General features: G+C 56.5%; 1 protein-coding gene across 2 annotated transcripts; it reads right to left on the bottom strand.

Annotated features, from left to right (window-relative positions):
* Nucleotides 1-4,993: 4,993 nt before the first annotated feature.
* SLC29A3 (solute carrier family 29 member 3) lies at nucleotides 4,994-16,588 on the bottom strand. Of its 2 annotated transcripts, none has more exons than XM_074592334.1 (6): nucleotides 16,498-16,588; nucleotides 14,437-14,697; nucleotides 11,126-11,208; nucleotides 9,977-10,203; nucleotides 8,272-8,434; nucleotides 4,994-7,555 (listed from the first exon to the last, which is right to left on the bottom strand). In XM_074592334.1, exons 2-6 carry the CDS (start codon nucleotides 14,683-14,685, stop codon nucleotides 6,886-6,888), a joined length of 1,392 nt encoding a protein of 463 aa, XP_074448435.1. In that variant the 5' UTR covers nucleotides 14,686-14,697; nucleotides 16,498-16,588; the 3' UTR covers nucleotides 4,994-6,885. The 2 variants fall into 2 exon arrangements, with proteins under 2 accessions (XP_074448435.1, XP_074448434.1); XM_074592333.1 differs by lacking the exon at nucleotides 16,498-16,588 and adding an exon at nucleotides 15,470-15,561.
* Between the last annotated feature and the right edge of the window lie 1,734 nt (nucleotides 16,589-18,322).

The following is an 18,322-nucleotide window of genomic DNA, read 5'->3' as shown; positions in this document are numbered from 1 at the left end:
TTTTGGGGTCAGGGACTGCCCAGAGCACTGTGCCAGGCAGACGATGACCTCCCTCTTGGCCAAGCTCTTGAGCACCCACGTGTAACCTCCATGGTAACCCAGGGGAGCAGCAGGACAAAACCACAAGGGAAGGCGACCACTATCTGCACACCTGGGAGGGAAGGAGCAAAGGGGACACAAAGTAAATGTGGTGACACAGATTCCCCAGGGGAAACCTGGAGGGCACCCATGCTGCTCCTCCAGCAACCCAACTTCCAGCCCCATGGGTCTACCCGAGCTGCTCAGGCCCACATGGCGGTCTTCTGTATTGCCCTCCTCTTCCATTTGCCTCTCATTTGATCCATTTTGGTTGGGTTCACACATTTGTAATTTAAGGAGATAAACTGGGAAAATAAGAAACTGTAGGAAGAAGTACAAATAGGACCTAATAAATGCTCCTCTATGTGACTACAGGACAGTGACGGGTGACTCTCAACCAGCTGGGGTGAGGGTGCGTACAAGGGACCATGGGCTTATGGAATCATAGAATCATAGCATAGTTTTGGTTGAAAGGGACCTTTAAGATTATTGAGTCCAAGCGATAACCCAACACTGCCACGTCCACCGCTAATCCATGTCCCTCAGCACCACAGCTACATGTCTTTTAAATCCCTCCAGGGATGGTGACTCCACCACTTCCCTGGGCAGCCTCTTTCAATGCTTTACAACCCTTTTGGTGAAGAAATTCCTCCTAATATCCATCCTAAACCTCCCCTGGCACAACTTGAGCCCGTTGTCCTGTTGCCTTGGAGTGGAGGTACTTGCACTTTGGCCATGAAGAGCTGTTGCTTCTGTTTAAGGTCAAAAAGCGAGGCCAGCAGGTCTCCGCAGTGATGCGGTTAAAACAGGAGCCAGGTCCTGGAGGTGAAGATCCAACCGGCCACCCTGCCGTTGCCGCAGAAGCTCCCAAGGTCGACCCCAGGAGACCTCTACCTGCCTCGCCAAGCCGAGGGCTGGCCAGGGCAGGGAAGAGGCAGAGCTAAGGCCGGGCAGATGCCCTCGCCCTTCAGAGGCAGCCACGAGCCTGGAGCTCGCTCCCGCTTCCAAAGCCCCCTTCCCAAACCCGAGCCTCCTGCTTCCTATTAAACCCATTTGTCACAGCCGACGCTCCTCCACCCGGCGCTGGTGGGTGCCCGACGCTGCGCAGCACGGAGCCAGGCGGGATTACGAACTCTGGGATGGAAGATGAGCCGTGTGGCTTGTGGGGGTGGGGGGATACGCGTGTGCACCCCATCCACCAGCAAGTAGTAGTAGCAGAGAGACCAGACCCGCCGGCTCCCTCGGCTTTGCCCATCCTACTCTGGGCAGGCTGCAATCCGTGCCCAGCCACCCCCGGCTACTGTAAACCCCCCCCGACTCCTCCGCCGCCACCACGGCGTGATAAATTGGAAAGAAAACTTTCTCAGCTCCATTTTCTTCTCCCAGGGCCGTCCAACAGAGCACAAGCCCGTCTAATCAGAAGCTCCAGCCCTTCGCCATCTGTTTGGAGCCTAATTACAAATGCAGAAAAATAATGTGCTTTACAATTGCACCAGTAAATGCTGTAAATGATTTAAACGCGTGCATATGTTCCCTGCAGAATTCAGCATGCATCTGCGGCTTCTCCTCCTCACATCAGGCACACAAATCAAGGGAAAAAATACCCAGATCTGACGAACAGCGTGTCCCTGGGATGGTGATTTTTATCCCTTTTTTTTCCCCCTGCTGGAATGGCAAACAGGGCCTTTTTGTAACAATTCATTCAACGGCGTTTTCTCCGCTTCCATTTTAAAAACTGTTTATCACCGTCGTGTAAATATAGTACAAATTGCTCCATAAAACATGCAGGAGGAGAACAGCAGCCGGGCAAGCCTGCAGCTGGCTGGCGAGGGTTCAAAGCTGAGTTGTGGGGGGTTTTTTCCGCCCTCTGGGGCGCCTGCAGAGGGGCAGGATCAGCATGGCTCATCTGCTGGGGACCGTGGCCCTCCCCGAGCCCCCACCGCAGACGACAACCTCCGGCGCCTCGAGCCCTTGGCTAGCATGCCCCTCTTTCAGGAGGATGCTCGCCGGAGGCACGCCACAAAGCCGCAGAGTTTGGCATGCTCCAGCCAAGCATGTGTGGAGGGGGAAAAAGGGCCAAGAGCTAAAAAAAAATACCTTAAAACCGGTCTTTTTCCATGTCTGCGGAGGGCGAGGCGGCGACGTTTTGGGGGGGCAGGAGTTGGAGAGCATCAGCCTGTCCTGCTGGGTACCACGTACGGTCGCCCTCGCAGCCCCTTCTCCCACTGTTGAGCCACCAAAGGCGAATCCCACTCCAGCTTTTGACCCACGGTGCATGCTGGCAAAACACCGGGAAGATGAGTCCTACCCCAAAACATGTACAAAGGCAGCAGAGCTTCTCTTTGGTCACCACCAAGGTGATGCTGAAGGATGCCGAGGTTGTTTCAAAGATGCTTCTTCCCCCCAAAGGGTAAGAGCGCTGCACTGAAGCCTCTGCAATGCAAAGGCTGGTATTACAAATGGAGAGGTGGCAGCATTTCTGCCCTGTGGGGCACTCCACCCAGTGGGGACCAGCAAGACAAGGCTTCGGAGATCAGAGAGAAAGAGGGAAAGTCACTTCCAACTGATGGGACGTGAATATTGCTCCGTAACAAAAGTTTCCTTCCCTCCTAGAGCGTGGGGTTTTTTCACTTTAATGCCCCAAATACCAACACTTAAAGGCTCCGGCTCTGATGCAGGGAGGAGTAGCTGGCGCCACGAAGCTGAGAGAGAGGACGAGGAAAGGTCGGGCACAGGCTCAGTGGCTCTCCTTGGAGCAGAGGCTGCAGCAGATGCGTCTCCTCCGCTTCCTGCCCTTTCATCCATCCATCCCTGCGCCCTCCCGGCTCGCTGGGGCTGCTTTGCCGGTTCACAGCTTTCCTCTCTGCCCTCGGCCAGCTGGATTGGACACCAAAGGCTGTTGGAGAAGCCAGCGTGGGGCCGCCGCAGCATCCCGTGCCCGCCGGGCTGCCAGCCCTCCGCAGAGCTGGGGCTCTCCATCCCCCATCTCCGTTTGCCAGCGATGCCGGCCCCGAGCGCTGGGCAAACGGTGGCTCTGCCACTTGGCACCACCCATGGGCTTCCTGCCCATCTTGGATGGAGCCTCACTGCGTGGGGCCGCCCTCATGAATCTTGCGAGCGCCTGCGTCGCTCATTTTGTGCCCGCTGGTGAGCAGGGGCCAAGCCCTGCAGAGAGCACGTGGTCCTTCCCCCGCTGGCTGCCTTGCAACCAGCTCTCCTTGGCTGGAAGATGGTGAAAACATTTACAACCCTGCTCATTTTTCGTAAACAGCTGAGGGGGAGGGTGTTAATTAAAGAGATAAGATCCATCGATGCCGTCTCGGACAGGTGAGGAAGGCCCATGGACTCAGCTCAGCTCCCAGCCCTGCCCAGACCTGAGGTCGTCTTCTGCACCTCAGGGGGCCCAGGTCCAAACAAAGACCTGGGGAGCAACTCCCTCTTATAAAGCTCTTTGGGACCTAGAAGAAAAAAGTATAACCTCCTGGCCAAATACCATGAAGTAGGGTTTTGACCCCCGCAGCATTTCTGCTGGCTGTCCCACCTCGATGCTGGTGTAGAGCAGGGAGCAGGCATTGTTCCTCAACTGGGAACCAGGGTCGGTGGCTGCATTCCTTAGCAAAGATACATTCACAGAATCACAGAACGGTTGGGTTGGAAGGGACCTTAAAGCTCACCCAGTGCCACTCCCTGCCCTGGGCAGGGACACCTCCCACCAGACCAGGTTGCTCCAAGCCCTGTCCAACCTGGCCTTGAGCATTTCCAGAAATCCATCAAGAAATAACCTGGGGTTGCATTTCGACCAACGCATCCAGGACGCAGCATCCTTCGTTCTGCCTTGCAACCGCCGTTTCCCTTCTCATTCCACGTTTTCTCAGCTGGAGCTCTTTGATATGGCCTACGCCGAGCATCAGACGTGCCTTCGCCCAGGCAGCCCAGGGCAGTGACTGCTGCCCTGCCGTTACACGCAACGCTCTATAAATGACCCGTCCCCTCTTGCGGGGGGATCACCCACATGCCCATGGCTCAGCCTGCCCGTCAGCACCCATCCCCATACCACAGTGCTCCCACCAGCTCTATACTCACTTTAGAGAGATACATATACATACATATACATACAAACCTTATGAAGAACGACTGAGGGAGCTGGGGTTGTTTAGCCTGGAGAAGAGGAGGCTGAGGGGAGACCTTATCACCCTCTACAACTACCTGAAAGGAGGTTGTAGAGAGATGGGGGCTGACCTCTTCTCCCTGGTGACAAGTGATAGGACAAGGGGCAACGGGTTCAAGTTACGTCAGGGGAGGTTTAGATTAGATATCAGGAGACATTTTTTCACTGAAAGGGTTATTAAACATTGGAATAGGCTGCCCAGGGAGGTGGTGGATTCACCATCTCTGGAGGTGTTTAAAAAAAGGGTAGATGGGGCACTGAGGGACACGGTTTAGAAGTGGCTCTTGTCAGGGTAGGCTAAAGGTTGGACTCGATGATCTTAAAGGTCCCTTCCAACCTCAACAATTCTATGATTCTATGATATACACTTTGTACCACCCTGCTTTATACTCAGACCCGATTCTTGCCCAGTTTGAACCCGTATTGATTTTTCCCCTCATTTCTCTAACTTTCCTTAGCTGACCACCATGGAAGACAAAGGATAAATCCCCCTTTTCCCCGCTTCCCCTGCAGATGCAGTGCGTACGCCCACCACGCCTACCTGCAGCTCCTTTGGAGACATTGTATTAGAATAGCGGGGCTCCCAAAGCAGTTCTCTCAGGGGTCCTTCACCTGGCCCTTGTCCATGATTTCTCCCAGTTTACAGTCCAAGCTGGGAGAGAGAAGGATGACCAGAAGGAAAGATGCAAACTAGAAGCGCATGCATCTGTGCATCTCCAAGAGAAATCACTCCAGACACCAGCAGTTGCACAGTATCAAGAATTGACTTTATTAGCAACGGTGCCGGGTAATTAAGCTCTGTCTCAAGAGGTATTTGGTCTGTAACGTGACGGAGCAGCCAGCGAACCAGCAGAATCTCATCGTACCGGGGGAAATGGAGGAGTCGAGGAGAGCAGACCACGCGGGCAGGCTCTCAAGTGGGAAGCACTGAAGGCCACAAAGGGATGTTTCGGTTGCCGATACGGCGCTGGCTTGGGTTTTTGAGCCCTGAGCCGACTATTGCCTTACCCCAGGCAGTGCTCCAGTGCCATGGGAGGTGATGGGAGCGCTTACTCTCCTGAGCAGCACCTGGCCAGGCTGGGAGGCATCGCTCCCCTCAGCCCTTGGGCTGCCCTTCAAGCCATGGCAGACCTCAACCTGGGTCACTGCTGGCCCAAAGTGGCCCCCAGCAGAGCCTGGGGGGCTGAAGGGCTGCAAACCTGCCGAAGCCACACGACTAAGGGCCATAAAGCTGCTCCTCGGTACCACACACCCTGTAAATTTTCTCACTCGTGCCTGGATTTTATGTTTAAATAAAAATCAGCCGTAAAGCAAAACAGTGTGTGTATTGCCAACGAGCCCAAACTAAACACTGGGAAGGATTTATATAAATTAAAAAACCCAGCCAGCCAGCCCACATGTCACCCTGTGGCAATAAACACTCTCGATGCCGCTGTTCTCCCAGCAAAGCCACAGGGGACACGGCACCAGCCCTGCACCCTCCCTCTGGCCACCCAACACGCCGAGGAGAAGGGCTGGCAACCCAGGAGATGGGCTGGCAGCCCAGACCAGCAGCTTCTGGGTCAAGCAGGAGATGCCGAGAGAGCATCCGCTAACGGCCTGGTCTTAAAGGAAGTATTTTCCCACATAGCATCCCTGCGGCATCACGCCACTTCTGCCATCACATCCTGGCTGACCAGGTCACCTCCCCTCGACCATAAATCCACGCAGTTTGAGTAAATAAACACAGTAAGTGTATTTAATCCAGGTGGCACTTGCCTCAGAGCCTCCCTAATAGCTCTCCCTGCCTTTTACAGACCTTTCCCAATGCAGAACCAAGGCACCTTAAAAACCTCAGGCTAGGGCCACTCAGTGTTTCGCTTTCCTTGGGCTCAGCTGCAGACAGGTAAGCTGGTGTCCACAACCGTCCCACCGCGGTGACGGCAGGAGAAATGGTGTCAGGTTGGCCACGACGTACAGCCCCAGCGCCGTGCTGGGGGCTGGGCAGTCCCTCATTCCCTCTTATCTGGAAAAATTAAAGCAAGCAGGAGTCCAAGTGGAGAGGTTTCCCTTAGATATGCTTTTCCATGGGATGAGTGGATGAAATCCCCCCCGCAACAGTGCCCTGCTCCCCAGCACGGCTGCTCCCAGCTCCCAACGCTTGCTGAAAGCTGTTCCAGGGCTGGAATTCCCTCGAGCTTCAGGCCATGGTCACAGCGTGATGAAGGGGGAGCCCCCGAGACCACTGAGACGCTGCAGGGCTGAACTGGGAGGCACCAAAACCCACGGGGCCTTCAAAAGCCCCCAGTTTCAGTTTAAAACCAGTATGGTGGCACCAGCGAGCCACCCTCACCCGCAGGCACTGGGGTGAGGGACAGGTTTCCCTGTGCCCCCGGCGCTTCTCTGGGGAGGACGAGGGTTTTTTTGGTCCATTTGCTCCAGTTAAGCCGGGGAGAGACAGAGGTCCGACAGGACCTCCCAAGCACAGGGGACACCCCTTCCCAGAAGGAGGACTTCCCCCCTGGATGCAACCCCCCCTCCCAAGACAGGCAGCCTGCCCCAAAACCATGGCGTACCTGTCTTTTTTTTGGGGGGGAAAAAACCTCTAAATACCCAAGAGCAGCACCGCAAAGCGAGGGCACCCCCCTCCGGCTGTTCCTCTACAGGAGGTGGACAATGAGAACAGAGCAGCCAGACCCCACAGCCAGCCCCAGCATGAGGTAGAACGTCATCACCACCCCCGCCGCCTCGGCCAGCTCTTTTGGCACGATCTTGGGGCCGTAGACAATGACCAGCGTCCCCAGGTAGCCGTTGCTCAACCCCAACAGCGCTGTGAAGACCACCGGGTAGATGTCTCGGTCAAAGACCACAGTCCGGATGTGAGCCCGGGGCTGGTAGTTGCTGAGGATGAAGAGAGGGAGGAAGACGGTCCTGAGGAGGACGAGGGTGGGCAGCAGCTTGCTCTTGGGGCCGGGCACCTGGATCCAGGCGGTGATCTGCCTCCCACACCAGTCGGCAAAGTTGTACAGGAGGAAACTGGTGAGGGGCGCAAAGTACTTGGTGCTCCACGGGCTTCCCGAGGACTTGCTGACCGACTCGATGTTGGAGGAGAGAGAAGGGAAGATGATGATGGAGATGAAGAAAACGTAGAAGAGGCAGAAGCCGAGGAGGGCCGTCTTCTGCAGGATGGGGCGGAGCGGGGGGATACTGTTGCGTTTTGCGAGGAAGGAGGTATTTGTGGTGCCTCCTGGCTCTGCCTCATCCTCCATGGAGCTGTCGGGAGGCACGGTGGCCAAAGATGGGCTCTCTATCTGGCTGCTCATGTAATACCTGGAAAAAGAGCAGGAGGGAGATTATTAGCCAAGTGCGTGTGTGTGTGGGGGGAACCTGAACCGAGATTTGGAGAGCGAGCAGGAGAGTTGGCGACGCAGGGATGTCTGCTGGGCCCAGTGACCCCATCGCGCCTCCAGCCCCCACCTCATACGAAGAGATGACCCACCACTCCCTCTTCCCCACCATGGGGAACGCTTTACACCCTCGGTGGTCCACAGGGGGGACTGACTGCATGCAGGCATTTGTGGCGGGGGCCAGGTGGTTTCGGGGGTTGCAAGCACCAACAACACCAATGGGTCGCACACATCAGCACGTGATGTTGTAGATATGGATGCCCTACGGGGACCTACCCAGCCGGCTGCTTCCATGTGACGGCTCTCTGCTGACTTCACGCATTTTAGAAGCCCCCGGAGTCAGCACCCCCCTCTCCCCCTGGCCTTCCCCGGGGAGGTTTGCTAGAAACTCAGCACGTGCCAGGCGGTCGCCCAGTTTCGGTCTGTGGTTTCGGTCAAATGGGGAAGTGTGGATGGTGGTGGCACAGAGCTGGAGTTCACGGAGGGATGCTGGGGCCGGGGGGAGGAGCAGGGGGGTGGCGGGGCAGGGACCGGCATAGCATGCATCTCATGGGTCCCCCCAGCAAGCTCCCTCGGCATCATCAGCAGCAAACCCTCCCGGCCCGCGCCCGTGGGATGCCCCGGGGCTGGTGCACGCACCTGGAGTACTGCAGCCTGGGCAGGAGGAGGTACACCATGATGCAGATGACGATGAAGATGTCGGCGGTGAGGAAGTAGGCCAGCGCGCTGTCCGTAACGTCGGCCGCCGCCGCCAGGTCTATGACGGAGGCGACGGCGCTGATCGTGCCGCCCATGGCCTGACCTGCGCGGGGGACATGGAGGCGGCAGGACCTCCTGTGAGGAGGACTTTGACGCAGAGGGGGAACCCGGGAACAGCAGCATCCTCTTATTAAGACCTCCTGGGGTGCACAAATCCCCCCAGGGGAAGGAGCTCACCCCCCTGCCCCACACGCTGGTCCCCACACCCGGCCGAGGGTGCAGGTCCCATCAGCGGGACTGTGTCACAGCCCAGGTGCCGTCCCGCGCTCCCTCCCAACAGCACCATGGGGCTGCGCCAGGGTCAGGATGGGACCCAACCTGCTGGGCTTGCACATGCAAAGTCCTGCAGAGAAGGTCCAAACCCTGCCCAAAGCCCAAACCTGGCTTTCCACCATTAATGCCCATCATTAGTGCCTCTCTTCCACACTCCCCCAGACGGGAACCCAAGCCACCGGCAACAGGTATGGCATCTCGGGGACGCAGTGATTTCCACCACCAGGCTAAACTCATTAAAACACTCCTGTCTTGGCCCCAGGAAAAATTTCTCTGCCTTGCTTTTTTTCCCTCCTTCCCCTCTTGGTTTGCCAGCCGTTCCACAGCACATTTATAATGTCATCAAACCTCCAGGGAGCTCATCACTCACGGCTCCCAACCTGCCCTTCATCACTCATGGAAAGGCAGGGACATGCTGAACAGAAAGGAGGAGACAAGGCAAAGCTGAAGGTTCCTCCAGCTGCAAATCACAGAACCACAGAATCGCCTGGGTTGGAAGGGACCTTTCAGATCATCTGCTCCAGCCACCAACCCATCTCTGCCAAAAACCACCACTAAACCATGTCGCTAAGCTCTACATCTGCCCGGCTTTTAAATCCCTCCAGGGATGGCGACTCCGCCACTTCCCTGGGCAGCCTGTTCCAAGGCCTAACAGCCCTATCGGTGTAAAAACTTTTCCCAGTATCCATCCTAAACCTCCCCTGGTGCAACTTGAGGCCGTTTCCTCTTGTCCCATCGCCTGTTCCTTGGGAGAAGAGACCTACCCCCCCCCCACCGCCGGCTACCCCCTCCTTTCAGGGGGTTGTAGAGAGCGAGAAGGTCTCCCCTCAGCCTCCTTTTCTCCAGGCTGAACACCCCCAGCTCCCTCAGCCACTCCTCACAGGACTTGTGCTCCAGACCCCTTGCCAGCTCCGTTGCCCTTCTCTGGCCACGCTGCCGAGAGAGGAGCTGAGGGACATTTCTCTTTCCCCTTTTCTCCCTGCACAGAACAAATGACCAGGTTCAGCCGTCATGCCGGCCGCAGCTGCTCTGCGGCGAGCTTGCCCCCAGGCAGTGACGGTTAAGGACGGCTGCTCTCCTCGTCCCTGCTGAGCCCTCGGCACTTCGGTTCATGGGTGTTTACAGAAACCAGAGCGCCGGCTCATGTGACCGAGCGGGTTTCTCCTTCGGCAACTTCCCTTTCTCTTGGAGGCCAAGTTGGGTTTCTGAAACGAACCTACCCGAGGCGGGAGGGAAAGGAAAACCAACCCCCCAGCTCCGGCAAAGGCAGGAGCACGGCCCCCACGGGACGGCGCGGCCGGGGGACACCCACCCGAGATCAGCGCCTGCAGGTTCCTCATAGGGAAGCAGCTGCTCAGGCCGAAGATGCTGCTGGTGAAGACGGTGGAGGCGCCGCTGACCACGACCACGCAGCCCATGGTGAGGGCGAAGAAGCGGGTGGTCCAGGCGGAGGTGTCCACCTTCACCAGCACCGTGATCACCAGGAAGACGGCCAGCATGACAAAGAGGGAGGAGAGGATCCGGACGCTGGCAGGCACCCTGGGGACAAGGGGAAGGAGAGACACCGGCGTTTAAAACTACGGCGTGGAGGCGCGATGTGGGAGACACCGCGAGAAGGATCAAAGAAAATAAAGAAAAGTGGGGGGAGACAAGGAATACAAAGCAATGTCTTTGTTCAGAAGCCTTCAGATATTAACTCTGCCATTTCCACGTTTGCCATGAGTAGGATTTACGAAGTCTAAAAGCCCGACCGAGCTGTAAATACCCATTTCTCCCAGAAATCGGGAGCCACCCCCATGGCCGGAGCAGTGACAAACCCTGCCCGGGGCACAGAGCAGGCCAGGTAAAAGCCATCCCAGGCACGTCCCCCTGCGGTCGTTAGCTGTCTGAGCACAGAGGTTGCTTATTCCCCATGTGGGAGCCTGGACGGGCTGGCAGGACAGAGGGCAGCGAGGCGGGGAGCCCGGCCGGCAGCCCGGATCGAGAGATGAAGCCCGCGAACGATGTCCCTCTTCACCCGCCAACGCACCGCAGGAGCTTAATCTGGGATAACGAGCAGTACAAATGAAGTGGGGGCTGTTTTAGGTGTAAAGTCCAGCTTGCACCAAGGCAGGGATGCTCCACTTCTGAACCCGGCTCAATGGCTGGCAGGACTGGAGCAAGGCGTCACTCCTGCCTGGGAGAGCCCAGCTCCGCTCAGGCCGGTAACAGCAATGGCCGTTTTAAGATCATTTGCCAAGCAATTAGCCAAGGAATTTATTTACAGCGGGTGCAACTCAAGCCAACCCCCAGCACAGGGCGCTTCGCCCCGCTTCATCTCAGCCGGCTGCGGCTCAGGCAGGGGCAGACGAGGGGATTTAGCGCTCACGATGCCCCACATGCCCCATGGCTTCCCGCCCAAGGGAGCTGGTAGCCACATCTGAAGCCAGAGAACGGACCTGGGAAAGGGAGAAGCACTCACTTGTTGACGAGCAAGAAGTTTCCAATCAGGCACAGCACCGAGGGCACCGTCGAAGCAATGGAGATGTAACTCTCAAAAAAGTCCTGCCAGGAAGAATAAGTAAAAAAAAAAAAAATAAAAAATTAAAAAAGGTAGCTGGGGGGGAACAACACATGAATTTTGGGTCCTAAATAGAGCAGGACAGGGCACGCCTGGGCAGTCAGCCCAGCAGGTAGGAAGATGCTTGCAAAGAGGATGACCTCCATCTCCGCCCCACTGCGACGGGCTCTCATCTTCTGCAGCTGCAGCCACGGGGGCCACGTCGCGCCCGAGCGCCAGAAGGCACTTGGCACCTTTTCTCTGCACATCACTTCTTTTTTCTCCCCCACCCCCCCCACCCCCCGCCCCGCCCCAAGCTTTGCATCGTAGTCTTTTGATCAGTTTACAAGCACGTTCGTTTATTTAGTCTTCCCTATCAGGAGCTTTAGTGTAAGCGACGGGAAACCTGATAATCGCTCCTGGAGGGTCCATGCAGACGGAGACGCAAATGCCCGCGCTCAGGGCAGCGGCTCGGCGAAGCAGGGGGCTCAGAGCTCCACAGCCGTGTGAGGAATTAGAGGAGAAAAGACAAAGCCAAATGCAAAGTTGGCTGCTAAAACCAGGACTTATTTATCAGCCTACTTAAAACAAACCCCCAGACCAGCCCAGGGATGTGTAATATACTTCCAAGTTAATTTTCTTTTTTTTTTTTTTGGAGCGGGGGGAAAAAAGCCTTTATAATGCTTTCCACCAAGCAGAAGCGCATCCACGCTTGGGGTAATCCAACGGAGATGCTGTGTTACGGGGAAACATTCATCCTTCCCCGCAAACCTGCGCACACCGCGGTGGGGAGGGGACGGGGGACCAAGTATTCCAGAACCTGAGGAGCCCGCGCTGCCTGGGGAAATTTCACCCTGCCTCACCCACTGCCAAACCCTGCCGGGTTTGGAAAAAAGCCGAGCAGGAGGGTTTCCGAATGCTGTCGTTTCCGTGAAAAAAGGGAAAAGCACATTTTTAAGGCAGCAGCGGCAAATTTAATCCATGCCCGGATCAAGGGAAAAACGTTTGGCTCCATCCTTACCTCACCTCTTGTGTTAATCCAGCTGAGGAGGGAACTCTTCTCCCTGCCTCGGCATTCCCACCCATCACTGACAGGCTCTCAGGGCAAATTTTTGGCTGCGGGAGATATACCTACTTCTTCTCCTGTTCTGCTGAGCCCCCCCCCAACTGGCCGGCTCATCTCCTCCGGCATCCCTTGGTCACAAGGGCCAAGCTCCCCATCACCGACACGGTTTTAGAGGAGAAACGCAGGCACTGAAAGAATATCGCCCCTTTCCTGGTTAATAACAACAATAATAATAACCCACAAAGCAAACTTGGCACCTTCCTCCCATGAGGAAGGTGTTGCCCCTCAGCCCAGGTGCGCAATGGAGGTGTCTGACCCCGTGTTAACCCTGTACATCATTAGCATCCTCAAACACGCTGCCACGCTGCACGCCGGGCACTCCGTACCTTAGGAAAAAAAAAACAAACCCCAAACAAGAACGAAGCGTCGTGGTGGCAAATTAGTCACTGGCGTCACCAAGGTGCTTTTTTTACAAGTAGCTTTTATTCTGTTCCCGGCCGGACTCAGCAGATGGGTTCCTGCTGGGCTGGAAAAGCAATGCAGGACACAGTGGAGGCCGCAGGCACCGGAGCATTACCCGGAGCAGGGGGGCATGAAATTAGGAGTGAGCACCAGAAACGGGGCCAACTGGTTTGATTTTGATCAGGCTCAGCCTCCGCGGAAAAGCCAGGCTGCTTTTCACCGGAGGAAGCGAAAAGCATCACGCCTCAGCCGTGCCGAAAGAGGAGAAACATCTCAACAAAGTTAAGGGCTGATCCAACCAGGAACACAGCTGCGAGTGAGTTTTTAGGAAGAAGACACCTCAGGATAACTTTACGTGAAAACAGGGTTTTTTTTCAAGAATTGCCCCGGATAAACCTGGTGTAGGAGCGGCGGGGAGTGGGAGGGATGCAGGGAATGCGGGAGGACATCATGCCCTTCCCAGCTTTGCCAGCACCGGGGCATCCTGTTTGCAGTCTTTGGGCACCGCGGGGGCCTGGTCTCCATCGCTTTAATCCACCCAGCGCCTCCATTTCCACTGGCACACCGGGACTCCAGCATCCCGGTACAGGCACCGCCGACCGCCCTCCGCTCCCTCCCCAGTAAACGCGCAGCCGGCTGCACAGCGGTTAGAGTCAAACCAGCCGCGGATGCCGCGCCGGCATGAGCAATCCCAGGGAAAGCGTGGGCGGCACGCCCTGCCTCTGTGTTTATATAAAAATAAAATGTGCCCAAACCACTTCAACGAGCTCGGCGACGGGACGCAGCCTCATCACGCCGACACTTCTTCAGACACAAAGAAATGGCGTTGCGTTGTCGGTGCTGGCGGGGGCGGGGGGGAGGCACAGGGAAATAATCTTGCGGCAGCAGGAGCAAGGGAAGGCTTTTTTTGGGGGAGGAAAAAAAAAAAAACGAAAGGCCACCAAGCCCGTTGCCCCAAGGCCGATTCATCAATCACCCTGTGACAAGCTCCTTATCCCATATGCCAAAAGCCAGATGTTTATCGCTGCAAGGAGATACTCCAGTCCCACCTGCCAGATCCCGAAGGAAAAGCTGTAAAGCATCCAAGGGGATGGGGGGGGCCGGGGGCTTGAGATTACGGCAAGCCATGAGCTCCAGGGCTGGTGCTCCTTCAAAGCCCCGCTGCCACCTCCAAACGCAGTGCTGCACCAGCCAGCGCGAGGCAGAAAAACGCCCAAAACGCATTCGACGCCTTCAGCACGGAGCCAGAAGTTCAGGGCAATTTATCTCCTGGGCCGCGGGAAGGTGCGGCCGAGCTCCGGCTGGAAAAGCAGAGAGCCCTGCAGTGAGCTCAGGGGCTCACCAAGCATGAAGGACAGAAATAAATAAAACCCAACCGCAAACAGATCTTTATCTCGCACTGCGGAAATTGTCCCGTGAAGGGCAGCCTTGCTGATGGGACGGGTTAAGCCACATTTTTTAAATGCGCTTTAAACCTTAGCGCTTCAAATACAGGTAAAAAGATGGACCACGGAGCGATCTGCTTTTTGGTTTTCAGCACCTTTCTCGACCACTCGTCCTCTCCAAATAAACCCTTACCCCAGGTCTGCAGCAGGCAAAACCCCGGAGGAAGTTCACTCGCCTTTTGGGGAAGCGGAAGGGAAAAGGAGCGAGTGAGGAAAGAAAGTAGCCAATTTTGTTTCTGCCTTGAAAGCAGGACACTCACGCGCAGATCCGATGCCGCCTGCCCCACCGGGCCGGCCCCATCCGAGCAGTTTTGCAGCTTGTACATCCAGTAGTGCTTCGCCGTGATGAAAAAATTCCAGGGCAGCAAGGACCCGATGCCCAAGAGGAAGAAAATAACGTAGGCCCCGTGTAAGCGGTCACTCGGCTTTTGCCGGCTGTATCTGCTCCCCGAGGGCTCCTCCACCAGCGGCTCCTCGTCCGGGGGAAAGCCAACGGCTGCCGGCTGCATGGCGCTGCCAGGCTGCAAAAAAACACGCAGAGAAACACTGAAAATAAGATCTGCTCGCGGGAAGGGTGCAAATTGTTGCCCGCAAGCCGCTGTGCACGGCTCCCCACCCGCTTTGGGTGGCGATCGCCCAGATGAGTGAGCTGAACCGGCTGCGTCCCGGGAGAGGGGACCGAGTCACGGTGGGGATGGCATGGCAGCACCCATGTTCCCCATCCATAATTAATAATTAACCCGCCTTCCTTGGCCTTGCCAGAGCAGGAAACCTGTCCGAGCAGTGTGTAGGAGGCTCCGTAAACAATTAACAGCCTGGAAACTAACCGAACGCCAGCAGAGCGACCTGGGAACTGGGAATGCGGAAAGGGTTTGGAAGCCAACGGCGACGCCAGAGGGCTTCCCGGGCCGGCCTGGGAATGCAGGGAGCATCACCCGGGGCTTTGCGAAAGATGGCTCGTTAAGCATGACGTCATCGGGCTGGCAAAGTGACGTCCCCCCCGTAGCGGGCCCGGGGACGAGAGGGCACAGCGAGGCGGCGAGGGCTCCGAAAAGGGGCTCGTAAAGGACCCACGGCGCGGCCGGGCTGGGACAGAACTCGCCCCGGGGAAGCGCCGAGCCATGTGCGGGGGGAGGCGGGGGGGGAGGGAAATGCCGGAAATCAGGGCTTTGGCAAAAACAAAAAACCTCACACCCCGCCACCCCCTTTCCATTTCGGGCGGGGGAAGCGCCGCATCCCTCCCTGCATCCCTCCATCCCTGCATCCCTCCTCCATCCCGCCCGCAGCACTTACTGGGGGGGGGGCACCGCGGGTCCCCGCCGGCTCCGTTCCCGCTCCGTCCCGTCCCGCTCCGCCCCCCCGGGGGTGGCCCCGCTCCGCCCCGGCCCCGGCCCGGCCCCGCGGGCGGTGCTCCGCGGGCGGGGGGCGGTGCAGCAAGTCCTTCCCCCTCCCTCCCTTAATTTACTTTTTTTTCCCTTTTTTTCTCCCTCCCCCCCTTCTTTTTTTTTTCATCTTTTCCCCTCATCTTTTCTCCCCCTTTTTCCCCCCTTCCCCCCCCTTTTTCCCCCTTATTTTTTTCCCTTTTCCCCCCTTTCCCTCCCCCTTTTCTCCCTTAGTTTAATATTTTCTTTTTCTCCCGCCCTCCCTTTTCCCCCCTTCCCCTCCTTTATTCCCCCTTCCCCCCTAATTTATTTTTCCCCTTTTTTCTCCCTCCCTCCCCCTTTTACCCCTCCCCCCCCTTTTCCCCCTTTCCCCCCATTTTTGTCCCCTTAATTTATTTTTCCCCCTTTTTTCTCCCTCCCTCCCCCTTTTCCCCCCTTCCCCCCATTTTTTCCTCCCTTCCCCCCTTAATTTATTTTTTCCCCTTTTTTCTCTCTCCCTCCCTTTTCTCCCCTCTTTTCCCCCTATTTTTCCCCCCCTTTCTCCCTTTAGTTTTTTCCCTTTTTTCTCCCTCCCTTCTCTTCCCCCCCCCTTATTTTTAATTACTTTAACTTATTTTCACCATCAGACCTCTCGTCAAGCAGCTCCAGTTTTAAATCTGAAGCGTGCTCTTAAAAAATCAGTGTTGTTCACAGCCCCGGCTCGTGGCGTGGGGGTAATAAAAGCTTGGGGGGGGGTTTTGGGTGGAAGTTGTCCCAGCACGGAGCGGCAGCATCCACTGCTGAGGATGTGAGGGCTGGGAATGGGAAGCATCTTCTGGAGGGTGAGGGACCCCTTACCAGAGCTGGGCCACGAGCTCCACTCGTTTCCTGCAATGCCCCATTAGGATGAATTTCAGTGTAAAGTCCTCAATTAGCTCCAAACTACACTTTAACACTCACCTTGAGGGACTGAGAAGGACAACATCATTAGCCGCCTTCCTCTCCCCTGCTCTTCTTTCCCCTTTTCCTTCCCCAGGGATGGGTTCGGCTCCCCGGCACACGGGCAGCCACGCAGGAAAACGACAAACTGGTGGGGCCCCGGCTTTTCTGTAGCTCCGCTACGCTCAGACACGCTTCACCAATTTGCTTGCGCTCGTGCTGGCAATTAGTGGAGTTTTACACCTTATGTTTCCCGTTGCCAGCTGTTTGCCTTTAGCCTTCCCCATCTCCAACAGCTAAGGTAATTATAACCAACCTGGATCTCTTCCTTGCTTTTTTTCTTCCATCACACGTGTATCCAGCTGTTCTTCATCAAAGCGAAAATAGTCTCCATTTTTCTGCAGAAGATGGTGTGGTCTGGAGGATTTTTTTTTTCCATGTAAACCTGCCTGTGGGACAAATGCAGGTGGATGTAGATACCTGATCTCCCAGCAGCACCAGTACAAGTACAGCTGGCCACCACCTGAGAGCCAGGGCTGGCCACCACCTATCTCCAGCCTCTCCAAGCCTTGGAGGAGAGCACATCAGGTGGCCTTGGCCACCCAGATGTCAAAATAGCCCAAGACATATGCACGCTCTATTTATTTTTTTCCCCGTGTTTTGCGAGCAAACAAGCAGAAGCACGCGACCAACCCACCGGCGACGTGCTGAAAGGCTTGAGAGGAGCACGTGGGCTCCTCCCCAGTGGTTTTCTCCTGGGGATTGTCATCCGCATTGACGTGCCAGGCTGGGAAAGCACCTGCGGAGATGGCACAGCCCATGGGAGCCAGTAACCCGTCGGCTCCGAGGGATGCGCCTGGTATTTCCCACCTGCTGCCGTCCATCATGTCAAAAACCCACTGCTGGGGAAGAGCCCGGGATTGGCACAAGGGACCGTGACAGCCCAGCGGGGGAAACAAAGCTGGAACACGCTCAGCCGATGCAGTGACGGCCCCTCGAGTCAACATCACCCACGCTCCAGAGCCCCTCTGCCACGCAGACCTCCACCCAGGGCAGATTTTAGGGACACCTCCACCCTCAAAGTGGGGTTTAGGCTGCTCCCCCTCCACCCCAGCCCCCCAAATCCAGGGCTGGCACTGGTTTGAAAGCAAGGTGAGCTGTGCTGGAGCAGAGAGGGTTATCCCAAAAGGATAGCGGGCATCCCAGAGCGCTGCTTGCTCCCACCGCGCTGGAGGCGTAACGCAGCAAAGGGCATATCAGTAACGGTTGAGAGAGTGAAATATGTTAACTGGGACTGCGAGAGCGGCTCACGGCGAGCCAATTGTAAAATCCAGCGCAACCGGCTCAAAGGGAATTTCCTGAACATGCAATGGAAAAGTCAAAGAGCCCCCGATGTGACCCGCTCCCGTGCTGCCGGGCGGCCTCGCTCCCGCAAAATAAATCCGTCAGCACTCAGCGATGGCACCGCAGCCGCTTTCACACCTGTCGTGGGAACCGAATCCAACCTAGCAACTGCAGAGAAGATTTGGGCCGGCTGGATTTTGCAGGGAAGCGTGCGAGACGAGTATTTCAACAGGAGAACATCGGACGAAATCAGTCACCAGCTGGTCAAAGCTATCCACAGGTTTGGGCCCCTGGAAAGATGGGTTGGCGCAAAAGGCGCCCAGCGAAAGCAACTTGGGAGGCTGAGCTTAAAGGAATTAACATTCAAATAAAAGGTGGTCACTTCCAAGAAGGTATCTGCCTCGGCATGGGACTCGGAGCTGGAAAGCCCAGCTGGGAGGGCTTTGTGCCTTTGCACAGCTCTGTTGTAATTGCTGTGGTGACAGGGCAGTCATTTTTTTCC

The sequence above is a fragment of the Larus michahellis genome, chromosome 6 (genome assembly GCF_964199755.1).
Source record: "Larus michahellis chromosome 6, bLarMic1.1, whole genome shotgun sequence".
Lineage (NCBI taxonomy): Eukaryota > Metazoa > Chordata > Aves > Charadriiformes > Laridae > Larus > Larus michahellis.
Note: the sequence above shows the minus strand (reverse complement) of the source record. Positions and strands in the feature narration are given on the sequence as shown.